Source organism: Prionailurus bengalensis, chromosome C1 (genome assembly GCF_016509475.1).
Source record: "Prionailurus bengalensis isolate Pbe53 chromosome C1, Fcat_Pben_1.1_paternal_pri, whole genome shotgun sequence".
NCBI lineage: Eukaryota > Metazoa > Chordata > Mammalia > Carnivora > Felidae > Prionailurus > Prionailurus bengalensis.
The window spans coordinates 195,904,991-195,919,577 of NC_057345.1; the positions used below are offsets into that span (position 1 = coordinate 195,904,991).

General features: G+C 36.1%; 1 protein-coding gene across 4 annotated transcripts in view; it reads left to right on the forward strand.

The window, feature by feature from the left end:
• The window catches only part of UNC80 (unc-80 homolog, NALCN channel complex subunit), a 225,572-nt gene that overhangs the window by 31,214 nt on the left and 179,771 nt on the right, over nucleotides 1-14,587 (forward strand). For all 4 annotated transcript variants that reach the window (XM_043577699.1, XM_043577697.1, XM_043577698.1 and 1 more), the window contains exons 8-9: nucleotides 12,096-12,357; nucleotides 13,486-13,620. In XM_043577699.1, coding sequence (XP_043433634.1) covers nucleotides 12,096-12,357; nucleotides 13,486-13,620 — 397 coding nt within the window. The remainder of the gene's footprint in view (nucleotides 1-12,095; nucleotides 12,358-13,485; nucleotides 13,621-14,587) is intronic.

Below are 14,587 nucleotides of genomic sequence, written 5' to 3' on the forward strand. Positions count from 1 at the left end.
ACCTTGAGTTGGCCTTTTGTCTCATGGAATAATATTCGGAGGCAAGACCTTAGATCATTCTGAAGGCCTAAAAAGATTTTACAGCTTCGCCCTTGACTTTATCTTTAGACCATGTTTTTCCAGAAATGCCCTAGATTAGATGTTTGCTCAGAAGTCATTTCTTAATTTTAGCATTACTTCCCATCTGGAGAGGCTGAACGTTTTCAGAATCATCAAGTCCTAGGTCTTTAGTCTTTAACAGTTCTTCAGTTAGGTCATATCTTTCAATCTTCTATAAGCAGCAAGAAGACATCAGAAGACACCTTCAACACTTTATTTGGAAGTTTTAATTAGATCATCTATGCTCTTAAGCCTGTTTCTTTAACTTCCCACAACACAGCGGGCAGCTTTTGCCACTATATAACAAGGATCCTTCTTCTTCCTCTTTTCAATGTCATGTTCCTTACTTCCCTTTAAGCCCTTAAAGGGCTCCAACAGACTCCTTAAAGTTCAGGATTTCCAGTAGTAATTTGTGCAAGGCAATTTATGCTTTTATTTTTTAACACACTCTTCAAAGCCTTTACAGTCTCTGCTACTGCCTGATCCCAAAACCATTTCCAAAATTTAGGATGTTATCTTGGTATTCAAGTCTGTATTCTCTATCAATTGCTTTATAACAAATTACCCCAATTTCTCAATAGCTTAAAACAAAAAACATTCATCATCTGACATAGTTTCTGAGGGTCATGAATCCAGAAAGAGCTTAGCTAAGGGGTTGCAGCTCAGGGTCTGTCAAGATTTTGCCTAGGGCTGCCATCATCCAGAAGTTCGACTGGGTTTGAGAGTCTGCTTTCAAGATCACTCAGATGGCTGTTGACTAGAAGCTTCAGTTCTGCCGCATCTGGACCTCTCCATAGGGCTGCTCATGACATGCTAGCTAGCTTCCCTGAAAACAAATTATCGCATAAAGAGAGGAAACAACCAAGATCAGTGCTTCGGTGTCTTTCAACCTAATCTCTAAAGTGACATGCCGTCATTTCTATATGCTGTGGATCATGCCAACACTGGTATAGAGAAGGGACCACAGGAGGGTGTGAATACCAAGAAGCAGGAATCATCGGAGCCTATTTTGGAGGCTGGCTACAACAATGATGATGATAATGTCACCATAATTTTATAGGTAATTATTACAACTATATCTGTACATTTTCTTCATTATTGAGTATTCTCATATTCCTCCTTCACTAATTCTGTTCTACACAATTTCCAAAAAGGTTAAGTGTAAGTAATTTCTTACCTCAAATACTTTGGCCTGACTTTTAAAAATTATTAAAAACAATATCAGGGTGAAATCTTGAGGTCTTAAAATATCTAGGAGCTTACATTTCTTACATATTTTTTTCAGCCATGGTATGCATTAGAAATTTGCAAATATAAATAGCATGTGATATTTCTTTGACAAACTGCAAAGTTCAAGGTTTCCTGTTTGTGGAAGAATGTTGTTTTTTCCATTCTCTGAGATTACCACACTCAAGCATCTATATGCATATGCATTTCTTGACGCATACACACAGTCACCCACAGCACACCCACACTCACATATGTGAATTAGACATGAATCAGTGGCACTTTAAAAGAATGAATTAGGTCTTCTCTCTGCCTAACTGCAGTGGCTGGTTACCATGGAAATGATGCATAAGGTAGACCTTTCAGAAAATGCTAATGTTAATATGTCTTTGTTGGAAGAGTTCGTGTATTAATCAGAAATGAAGAGAACTTTAATAATAAAGCAATGCAAATAGCTTAGAAACAAAAGCTGTCTGCTCGGATCAAACAAATACAATTCATCATCTCTTTTGCCCTGACCTTGACAGAACAGAACATCACTCTTCTCTGAACTCTGCAATCAGTGAGCAGGTAGCTAGTTTTTTTTTTTTTTAAATCAATGTGAGATTTCATCTTCAATTACCATATGCACAGACTTAATTTCTGCTTTGTTAAATACTGTATACAGTCAAAACTGATTTCTACAATTCTCTGCCTCCACAGATTATTATTTCCAGAGTGTTTTTCTGCCTTGGATGTTCTCTACTAACATCCCCCAACTCTAATTAATAATAACTTGGTTTCCTGAAGCCATAGTTACACGGAATATATATAAAAGAAATTCTTAGCTTTTTGGCAGCCTTTTTTGATCATAGTGTATTATTTATTTTATGCATATAAAAGAATTATATGCTAATTATAGAAAAAATTTAAAGGTATAAGAAAAATTTTTAAGTAAATATCATCGATGAGCTCATCAGCAATATTTAAACACCATTAATTTTTTGTATGTATAATTCTCTTTGTTATTTTTATAGCATTCTCTTTGTTTATTATATAGCATTTAGAATAAAAGTTGTTTTCATACTTTTATAAAATCTTCATTTTTTTTCTACAAAATAACTTACAGAACAATAGAATATTAGTTAGTAAGAACATTTCTACCATATCACACAATGATAGCCCCCAAACCATCTTTTTCCGGTTATGTAAGTTTTTCTCTCATGTATTAATTAGATTGCTAATTAAAATGACTTTTACTGGTTGTTTAGTGACAAGACGATTGTCTGATAATAATGTCATAAGTGAAATTAAACATTTATTGAGGATTCTTGCTTTTTATTGACTACTCACTCCAGTATAGCTCACACTTTAAGACAAATAAACTCGTGCTTGAATAACACCTCAAATGAAGGTACTTTGGATTATAAATATTTGCTACAGAATGTTCCTCATTGTTGTTTCAAATGGAGACTCTTTAAATGTTAAGCAATTGAGATGTGAATTTACTTAACAAATTTTTATTACCTTAAAGACTCACTTTCAGTCTCAGATCACAGCCTTGTTGGTGGACTCTTGCTGTCATGCAGTCCATCCTTAGCTGAACTGACATGATTTGTCAGGAAGTAGTTAATGACCATGGGACTCCACAGTATAGTTAATAATTAATTTCATCAAATAAATATTGTAGGTAGAGAAAGACATAAATTTAGTCATCTGGCACCCTTAGGGACAAAACTGTCAACATATCATTCCAGTTAGTGTTTCCATATAGGAATTGTTTTGGATGTTGACCTATCAGTACAAAAGTCATGCATTGCATGTTTCTCTAGGGCAATTGTCCTCTAAGCTTGTTAAGAGTGTTTAAGAATTGCCTGGAGATATTATCTAAAATGAAGATTCCTGAGCTCAATCTCCAGCAATTCTGGATTAGTAAGTCTGGGGTAGGACCTGGGAATGTGCATTTTTAACAACCTTTCTTCTCCCTTTCCACTTGGGATTCTCAGAGAAGTTGTCCACTGACACTTCAGTATATGGAACACTGCTCCAGGAATTTGAAATAATTTTTGGAGCTGCCTAATCTCATTTACAGAGTAGAAACATTTGGGGACAGTGAGGTATGGGGCAAGAAGTAAAGGGTAAAGATAGTTAGTCCAATGGGGGAAAATAATTCTGTTGAACTAGTAATATCTCCCTTAATCACAGCAACCTAGCCAAGAAAACAATAGTTTTCACAGGCTTTTATAATAAGCCCAATCATTGTCACAAATGCTTGATGACCTAGAATTACCCAGCTGGTTGCCAGCCAGCCTCATACTTTGTCTTTTCCTTATAAATCCAAGACTATAGCATTGGGGGGAAACTTCTATTCTTCTAGGTATAAAGGACAGGCTGAGAGGAGTGGGCTAATCCATGCTTTTTTAAGAAAGAGAAGTGGAGGTGAGGAGTGGCAGGAAAAACATTGAAAGCCTCTTAAGAAAATGGTAGAAATGAGAATCAAGGTTGTTTCTTTCCCTCAAACTGAGCTTGAGGACGTAATCAGTCAGTTTCCTCCTGTAATCTCAGGAAGAAACAAGTGGCACACTGGTTAATTTGAGAAAAGATTACAGCACGAGTTATCTACAAAGGTTGGACAGGATGTAGGGAGGCCACAAGTCCATGCCCATACTCCAGAAAGACAATCAGCTCTGGGCCCAGAGGGGCAACAGAGGGAGAAGTTGTGGAGGGAGTGAGTAACAAGAGCTATGACCACCAATAGCCTAGGTCAGCCCAACGTCACAGAGCCAGCCCTAGGCTAACCTCTGGGAGGAAGGGGTCTTGGGGAAGATACCATTGTCCTTCTGCTTTCCTTCTCCTGTGAGAGCTTCCTTTTGTCAAATTCAGTCAGGAGCCAGAGGCTGGGGACCTGTTGGTAGAGTGTGTACAGATCAAACTTCCAGGACAGGGAGGTAGAGAAGGATGGACAGTGAATGGGGTTGGAAGTAGGGGCTGAAGGCAAATAAAAGATTTCCTGACAGAGATGGGAACCTTCATTTTGAATCTAGCCCACAGGCTTCTTGTGAAACCTTGGCAACTCATAAAATTCTGAGACTCAGTCTTTTTATTAAAATGATTATATAATGAAAAGTTATATGAGAAAATACTTTGAAAGGACAGATATAACACATCATCTGGGAGATAATAAGGCTAATTTATGCAAAAAACATATATACCTTTATGTACATATACACATATATACATATTTAACATATATAAGTATTCAAATTATACATTGTATATTTGTTATGTATAAATGTATGATGTTATACATAAGTATATGTGTATATAATATATAATTTATATAAAATGTATTATATATGGTGTATATTTAGATCTACTTACATATAGAGATATGAATAGTGGATTTTTATTCCACATTGATAAAATCCAAGATCTTAGCTAATGTTCTCTAAGGAAACATGGAGAAAAGAACACAACACCTAAGTGTTCTGTTTTATGTCTTTTCACAAGTGAATACAGTAATTACCATGCAGATGAAATAGACCATTATAAGCACCCTAGCCTGTCACATCATATAACATGTAAATAGTATTTGGTAAATACATGTCAGCATTTATTTGCCCTTCTCCCTTGGCTGACTTTCAGGATGTTCTCTAGTGTTTTACTATAACAGAATGGCTGCCATAAACAGTTGTGTACTGTCTCCTTGTGTACATGGGCAAGAGATTCCCTACGATAAAGTTTCCCTCAGGAATGGAATATCTGGATCTTAGGATAATGACAATTAAAATTTACTAGATATCAACTAATTGCACTCTGTGTTAGCCAGCAGTTATAGTGTTTCTTAGTCACACCCCCCACCAATACTTCCCATCTTCAGGCTTATGTATTCTTACAAATCTGATGGATTCTGATTGTCACTAAGCCTGTTTCCTTGATTATTAATGGAGTACCTCTCTCTGTTTAGTCTCTCTTTAGATTTCCTTTTTGGTGAAATTTCCTTCCATACCCTTTGCACATTTGACCTGTGTGTCTTTCTTCCTGATTTATGAGCATTCTTTATCAGTGAGAATAGTAATTCTTTCTAGACTAATATGTTGTAATCATCTTTTATACTTTGTAAACTTTCACTTTATTTTTTAATAGAAATTTTAAATGTGAATACAGTCAACCATCAATATTCTTTTAAAGTAGCTTGGGCTGTTATCTTCTTTCGAAATCCTTTCATACCTTAGGTCATAAATATTTTTTTCTCTTTCTTTTGTTTTGCTTTGTGTCTCAGTCCATGTCAAGTTGGCTTTTTTGTTTGTTTTTACTATGGTGGTATGAAATATGGGTATGTTTTTTTCCACATAAATAATTTTTCCCTCACCATTTCTTAAATAATACTTTTCCTGCAGATTTGTAACTTAATCTCTGTTGAACATCAGATTTGCACATGTGTGAGGGTATGGTTTTGGGCTCTTAATTCTGTTGTATCATTCTGCCTGATTCAGCAACAAAATCTTATTAGTATAGCTCTTTTATTATTATAGTTCTTTTATAATTTTTATTATTGACTTTAAGAAACTGATCATAAATTTTATAGGTTTTTCTGCATCCATTGAGAAAATCATGTGGATGTGTTCTTCTGTAATCTTTTTAGGTGGTGAATTACTTTACTAGATTTTCTGATAATACACGATCCTTAAATTCCCAGGAAAAAACCAATGTGTACAATGCTGGGTATAGTTTGTTAACATTTTATGTATTTTTTACATCAGTGCTCATAAATGAGCACAGCTTATGATTTTCCTTGCCTATGCTGTACTTGTTTTGTTTCCCAATACCAAGGTTATCTTGGCCTCATGAGAAGAATGTTTCCTTCTTTTCTGTCTTTGGAACACTTTGTATGAAAGTGGAGATACCTGTTTCCCTAATGATTAATGGAATTTGGCTGAAAACCTTCTGGGCTTGGTGAATTTTTAAAATAAATTTTGTTTCCCACAATTCAGCTTTTAAAGGTTGTGGGCCTATTGAGGTTTTTATTTCTTCTCAAATCAGTTTGGCTGGATAAATGTGTCTATCTAGGTATTCAAATTTTTAATCATAATGTTTATAATGTCTTCCCTTTTTCTAAAATCATCACTATATCTAGGTATGTCTGCATTTTCAGTGGTAGTATTTTGATCACACCTTTTACTATATTTCTTGTTTAATTTTTATTAGTTTTGTCAAGGAAATAACATTTGGTTTAGTTAATCCTATCTACCTTTGTCGTATATTTTATTAATACGTGCTTCTATCTTATGTTCTTTTTTTTCCCTACTATTCAGGTTTTTATTATTTTTTAATCAGTTTAAACTTTTTAAAATATTTTTTAATGTAGATGCTTCTCTCATTATTTTTATATCCTTTGTCCTGGTAGAAGCATTTAAAGCTCTAAATATTCCTCTAATTCTGCATTAGCTATATCTCACAAGTTTTCATGTATAGAATCATTATTCCATGTAATATATTAAAAATTCTCATAATAACTTTTTATTTGACTCGGGTTATTTCGAAGTGTGTTTTTATTTTTATTTTTTAAAATTTTTTTAAATGTTTATTATTTGAGAAAGAGACAGAGAGCAAGCAGGGAAGGGACAGAGAGAGAGGGAGACACAGAATCGTGGAACTCACGAACAGCGAGATCATGACCTGAAGTTGGATGCTTAACCAACTGAACCCCTATTTTTACATTTAAGTCTTATTCTATCTTGATTTTATTTGGTGAATAAAATATGCCAATTTAAGACATGCCAAGTTATCGTTTTCTGAGTAAGTCAGTTATGCCAATATTATTTTTTGACTAATGTATGCTTTGTACTAATGTAATGCATGACCTTTCTGATAGACTAGATTCTTATAAATATTTGAATCTTTTGTAACTCCATATTCTATACCACTGAACTCCTGTCTGTTCCTAAATCAGCACTACTTGGCTAAATATTATTGTTGTAAAACATACATTAGTATCTGACAACTTACACTCTTTATACTTCCTTTTAAATCTTTCTTGATTACACTCAACTTTGTAATCATTCAACCAGTTAAATTTCAGAACAGCTTTATTGATTTATAAAAGATGAATTCCTTTGGAATTTGGTTCAGAATTTATGACACTATGAGTTCTTATATAAGAAATACATATTTGGCCTTAGTCCCTGTTTCTGTCACTGAGCTCCTAAAACCCTTAGAATTTCCTGAATGATAAGAGCAACACAGGTAATATTTGTTGTTAATGAGGTGACAGTTGGACTGCACCTAAGCCTGGGGCTGGTTGCCACGAGAACCAACCATGTGATTAGAGGGTTGAAACTGTCAGTTCTGCTCCTGACCTCCACGAAGGGGAGGAGTTTGAATCAGTTGCCAATGGCTAATGATTTAGTCAATTATGTCTTATGTAATGAAGCCTCCAAAAAATGCCCAAAAAGGACAGGGCTCACAGAGTTTCTGGACTGGTGAACACAGAGAGGTGCAGTGCACCCAAAGAGAACATGGATGTCCATGCCCCTTCCCCATACCTTGCCCTAAGCATCTCTTCTGTCTGGCTGTTCCTGAGTTGTATCCTTTTATAATAAATTGATAATCTAGTGAGTAAATGGGTTTCCTGAGTTCTGTGAGCCACTGTAGAAAATTAATTGAATCCAAATAGGGGATCATGGGAACTTCTGATTTAGAACCTGTCAATAAGAGGTATAGGTAGCAATCTAGACTTGCAACTGGAATCTGAAGTTCCGGAGTGGGAGATGGGGGAGGGGGGCAGGTCATAGGATCCTCCAGTCTGTGGCCATTTGGTTACAAGCACAGGTGACACCGGGGCTTGTGACTGGTGTTGGAAGTGGAAGAGAGAGCAGTCGTGCAGGACTGAATTCTTAACCTGTGGAATCTGATACTATCTCTAGGTAAATAGGTGTCAGAATTCAGTTGACAGAGAATGGACCCAGTTGGTGTACACAAAATTGTTTATGGGGTGGAAGCTCCTCCCCACCCCCCCATACACATTGAAATTGGGCTTAGAACACAAAAGAGAATTACATTAAACTAATAGATTGTTAGGGGCAGGGATGCAAATCTTTAAAATATTGAGAATTTATCCTAATAAGAACAGTTTGTCTCTGTTTACTAAGGCTTAAAAAAACAAAAAAACCCAGCTGTTCTACAGTATTGTTTGTGGTGGTCTCCAAGTGCCCTCATTTCCTTTATTATCATTCGGTTTTAGTAAGGGGGTGATATTTCAGGCTAAAATGTGATAGAGCTCGTGCAATCTTTCCTAGTTTACCCTGGTAGTGGTCATTTTTTCAAGTCATATAGAATGATGATCAAATTTATATTGAAAGCTAGATATTTCCTACCTACTACTGATACCAGTTGGTATTAAATTGACATTTCTGTCCACTACATTTTGGAATAGATGTTTATTTTCAGCTTGTTGGGTCAAATTTTCTTTACATTTGACATACTAAGTTATATTGTCAGTTTTATTCCTCATCATTTTCTCCTCAACCCTTGGCATTTACCTATTTGCTGTGATTTTGGATGGGTTTCTTTTTTTTCTTTCCATTTTCAAAATGTGTTTTGCTTGTATGTACAAAATCCTTTGATTTCTCCATCTCTGTCTTGAGCCCACTTCTAAAATTTATTAATTCATTCAAATAAATGGAGAGAGGCCACTAATGAAGTAAACAGCATAATTTCAAGTTATGCTACATACTATGAAGCAAATTAGAACAAGGCAAAGAGGTGAATGGTGGCATAGGGAGGCCACTCTACATAGTGGTTGAAGAAGACCTCTCCGAGGGTATGACATTAGAACCGAGCCCAGGTAAAGCCTAGGCATTGAGGGTAGAAGTTTCCACATGGAAAAAAACTCTGAATCCAGCACAAGCTTGATGTATTCAAGAGTAGTAAGAAGGCCAATGTGGCTGAAGCACAGCTACCAGATGTATCAGGATTGGTCCAATCAGAAGAGAGAAACCAAACAGTAATTTGAACGGGCAAGTTTAATATAGGGAATTATTAAGTATATCAGGATTAGAGTATTGGAGTAGTTAGGGACTGGCTAATAAATAAGGAGAACTCTAAAGAATATAGGAATAGCATATATAATGGAGCAATCACCAGCTTTAGGCATCAGGCTAACACCAAGCAGAGACCTTTTTCTCTTCAGGATTGAGATTCTGACCCTCTTATGGAGGACAAAGTTATGCCTTACTGGATGGCAGAGAAATCACTATGGTAGTGCACCAGGGGAACTTGTTGGAAATCTGCTCCCTGGAACTTGTCAGAAATCCAACTTTCTGGGTTTCTAGGGAATGCTGTTCATGGGAAGGTGTGTTAGTAGAGGCATTCTGCTACAGAACTTCTAAAGGGAAGTGCTGTGGTTGCTGTTGGCCGCTGGGTACTACTGGCTATTGGACACAATAGGAGCCGAGCAAAGGAAAAGGTATGAGTGCTATAGAAGCTTGGTGCTAGAAAAAATACCCATGCTGCAGGAGTCATGTGCCACTGCAGGAGCTTAGCACTAGACAACCCACAAACATTACAGGAGACTGGTACTGGATAAGCTGTACACACATTGCAGGAATGTGCTGAGAAAGTACACCAGGGCTAGAAAGCAAAATTCTTTCTTCCTGCAGCAGCTTTTCCATTTCCTCTACTGGCAAAGCCAAAGGTCATGCCAGAAATCAATGGGAAAATATTTAAAGGGCCAGATCCATTTTCACAGAGCAAGAAAAAAAGATGAATTTGGAGCAAAGAGGCAGCAAATAAATAATTGGTACAGCAGGGCAATCATGATAATGAGGTTGGATTCATACACACAGACAGATTATGCATGCCATGTTGACTACTATAAGAAATTTGCATTTTATTTTAAGGATGATTTGAAGATCTATTGGAAGGGTTTGAGGAGAGGAGAGGAGGAACTACAGAAGAAGCAATGAGACTAGTAGGAAGTAATTACAATAAGCCTAATGTAAGATGTTGGTGTCTGCGGAGCTGATGAGAAGTGGTTGGAAGGAGAATCTATGGCACTTTCCGATGGATTGAAAGCTGACATGCAGTTGATGCTCAAAGAGTATTCTAGCTCCCTAGAAAAAGGATGAACTCTAACATAACATATATGGGAACTTAGCTGATTGTAGAAAGCTTCTCTTTATATGACTGCCAACTCAGTTAAATAATTAGTATTGTAGTACCTTATTGTGGTTGAGTTTTAACTCATATTTAGTTTGCTACTTATCAATCAAAATACTCAAGATTAGACTACAAGACACCATTGACATTCAAAACCACTGTGTATGTAGGCAGTTGTCCCTCAACACACCAGACAATGCTACTAATGAAAGTAAAAATAGCCAAGAGTTATGTGTCCTTTCGGGAAGTGCAAAGACTATGAAACTGTCCCCCAGGGCACCAGACCTTGTTTGGGTTTGTATATTTGAACTTTTTACTACAATTCATGGTAAGAAATCCATTTTATGTCAAGACTAATGACAATGTGTGAAGTGAAACAAGTTTCGCTAAACATACAAATCCTTATTCCATTTGTTGCATTCTAATAGTTTTTATTCTAGTTAACATTTCAAGAGTAGTCATATACTTTTGAATTAATTTCTTGAACCAATAATGAGCCATAACCTTTAGTTCAAAAATATAGGTCTGGGAAGTTTAGGAAAATTTCTCCTCACTTCTCAGTGGCTACATTTTTTGCTGAAGCTCTTCATGTGTGAGTAGTGCTACACTACACACCCGTGCTAGTTTGTAGTAGGGTACAAAAATTTCCCTTTTGCATCACCTAACTCAGGAAGAAACTGTGCTTGGGGGTTAAGTTTACATTTTAGTTTTAAGGTTCCATTTTGGATTCCAGAATTTCTAAGTTTATAATTTATCATTTATTGTCTGCCATTCACTGGACCATCTGTTCCTCAAGACTAAGAAGTTAAACTTACTTACCTTCACATCCCCTAAGATACCTAAGATGATGTATTCTACTGAGTAATTAAATAAACTTACCTTATAGCATAATTAAATTGAACACTAAATCATGACTATCGCATGTGTTTAAATTGAATAACAGAATTTCAGAACCTTGAGATTTTTAAAAACTGGTTTTGCTATTTATATGAACATATAGCTTTATAACTTTCAAAATGATTTCAAAATTTTGAAAATTTTGAAAATTTTCTTCATAACATAACTTTTGCTTGTTTAGTACTTTGCAGTTTTCTTGTTTTTTTTTACATACTATTATCACAATTGATATTAAAATAGCCCAATAAAGTACACAAATATTCCCATTTCTATAAGGAAAAAAAAACCTGGTAGCATAGTATAATCCTCAATCTGAATCTCATCTCTTTCTATAGACTCTCCTCATTGCCCATCACCCAAATAACTCACCAACTATACCAATTACTTATTCTCCTCCACCTACCCAAAACTCATGATTTTTTTTAGCTCCATACTTTTGTAGGCATTGTCCCCCCTGACTGAAATGCTGATCTACCCTCCTGCCTCATCCTCAACTTTGCCTAGCTAATTCCAACCTATCTTTCAAAACTCTTTCCAACCTCTCTACTTCCAGAAGTATCTAGCAAAGGTGAAATTAGTAAGACTAGTTGGGAGGATATTAGAGCAAACCAGACAAAAGTTAAGTGAATAAATAAGGAAACAAATGAGAAAAGAAGACCTATAAGCCATGTTGTGTCACCCCTTGGAATGTTTGGCTTCCAATATAATCGTCTTCTTTCTGTCCTTGGAAACAGAGCCTCTCTCGTGATACCTCCATGCCAAAGGTCCCGCTATGCCACCTACTTTGACGTTGCTGTTCTTCGATGCCTACTCCAGCCTCATTGGTCTGAGGAAGGTACTCAGTGGTCTCTGATGTACTATCTACAAAGGCTGCGGCACATGTTGGAAGAGAAGCCAGAAAAGCCCCCAGAACCAGATATTCCTCTCCTGCCCAGACCCAGGAGCAGCTCGATGGTAGCAGCAGCTCCCTCACTAGTGAACACCCACAAAACCCAAGTAAGAGAAACTCAGTCCATTGTCTTTTGAATCACCAATTTTGGCCATAACAGATTCTCTTTTTCTTCCATTCATCCATCTCTTATTTATTCCAGTGCTGACTATTTTGTTGGTGGCTTACTCTAATGAAATTGTCCTTTCCCTTCTATCTTTTACTAGACCCTTTTGCTTCTTTTTAGTATCGAATTTACTGTTCAAAAAAAAATGGTATCTAAATGCCTCTTGTACACACTAATCTAGAGTTAAGACTCTGATGATCCAGAATAATGGGAAATTGGGCCTTCCAGCTACCTGAAGTACTAGTTAATAGATAGCTCTCACATATAACTGTTGATTACTGGTATCATGAAATGTGACATTCACATTATGTGGAACATGGTTTAACTTTTTGCATAGCTCAGAATTTTTCAGCACCTCAATATCATAATTAGAAATATTGCTTTTTGATATATAGTCTTGCTCTTCATTATAGATGTTTGAAAAAAATAAACTGTATGCCGATTTGATGACATCCCCCTGAAAATCACTTTTTGGTAAATAAATGTGTTAATAGCAACTTGAACACTTTTTCTTTCCCTCTTTCTCATTGATACCATGTATGTTGAATATGTAGAGAAAAAGGTGTAATTTGCAGTGTGTTCCAGTTTACTGGTTTGTTTGGTTTACTTAAATATGAATTGGCTATGTCTGAAAAAGTCTACATATGCTGAAAATAAACATGAACAATCTAAGAGTATAAAGGGGGAGATACTCCATTTTAGTAGTAGATGACTCTGCTCAAAGTAAAAATCTCCTTTGGTGAATCATTAAACAGAAAAACTTTTTTTAATAAATAAAAATGAGATACCTGTCTCCTCCCTATTTTCTTAGCTTTCCTGAATCTGGATCCTCATGTCTCACCGTTGAAAACTCCAAACAGAAGTTACAAAATATATGATGTTTCTCCTCAGTAGCAGGATATGGATTCTAAAAGTCTGGACGCACAAGTTAAATACTTCATAGATATCAAAACAGAAGGCTTACCCCTCATAAAAATAAGACATAGAAAATGTCAATTTTCTTGTCAATAAGAAAAGTCTTTAAAGCCCTAAACCCTGATCATGAAGTCTACCTTTATTTTCTGTTAAGGATCTCACCATGAAGTGTAATGAAGAGGAAAAATCTCTTAGCCCTGAGGCATTTTCTAAGGTTTCGTTGACTAATTTACGTAGATCTGCAGTTCCAGATCTTTCTTCAGACCTTGGCATGAACATTTTTAAGAAGGTGAGTCAAATCACTTATGCTCTTTGATATTTTGGTGATTGAAATACAAATCAGCATGACATGAGGTACTTCTGATCATGCTGCAGAATAAGGTGGGCTGGGAACGGAACCTTGAGAAGAGAGGTCAGCCCCCAGTTATAACATGGCTTACAGCATGACCTTGTGTAAGTCCCTCTGTGTTTAGGAATGTTTGCCATTCTAAATGCTACCAAGCTTAATCCTGATGACATGTATAGAGGGCTTTTAGTAGTGTGGTGGTGGAGGTAGTCGTGGTAGCCATGATGGCAACTTAGGTTTCTATGATTCATCTCATTTCATCAAGCATTTTATATAACTGGTTCTCACTTAATCCAATGAGATCCTCATTTATCACATTTTGCACCTAAGAAACTGAGTCTTACTGAAGTTCTTAGAGTGATTTAATCATCCTGGAACATTTATTCTTGAAGTCATCTCCATTTTAAAGACAACAAACAAACCAAACTCTTAATAAAGTAGCAAATCCTTACAGCAGATCACTAGATTTTCTACCTTCACAACTTGTTATAAGTCACAGCATAGGTTTCCATTCAATAAGCATTTTTTAACCATCCACTAGAATTCTAAAGATGAGAAATTAAGGGACGAGTGTGCACTTGGGAGTTAGCTAATGAGAGTTCAAATTCTCACTCTGCCACTGTCAACCTGTGTGATACTGTGTATCAGTTTCTTCATTTGAAATTTGGGTATATAATATACTTACCTCAAAAGGTTATGAGGATTAAGTAAGATAATTCACATTAAGGTCCTTACTGTGCCTGGCACTTTGTAAGTATTCAGTAAATGTTGACTATTCTCAAAAAAGAAAGGAAGGAACTGAGCCTTAGAAATTTTGGTAGTCCATGAAAGCTTGAGTCAAAACTCAAAACTAGGTGTTCAAGCTAAATAGTTCATGCTCTTATGAATCCATCCTTCCACCTCTCTTTTT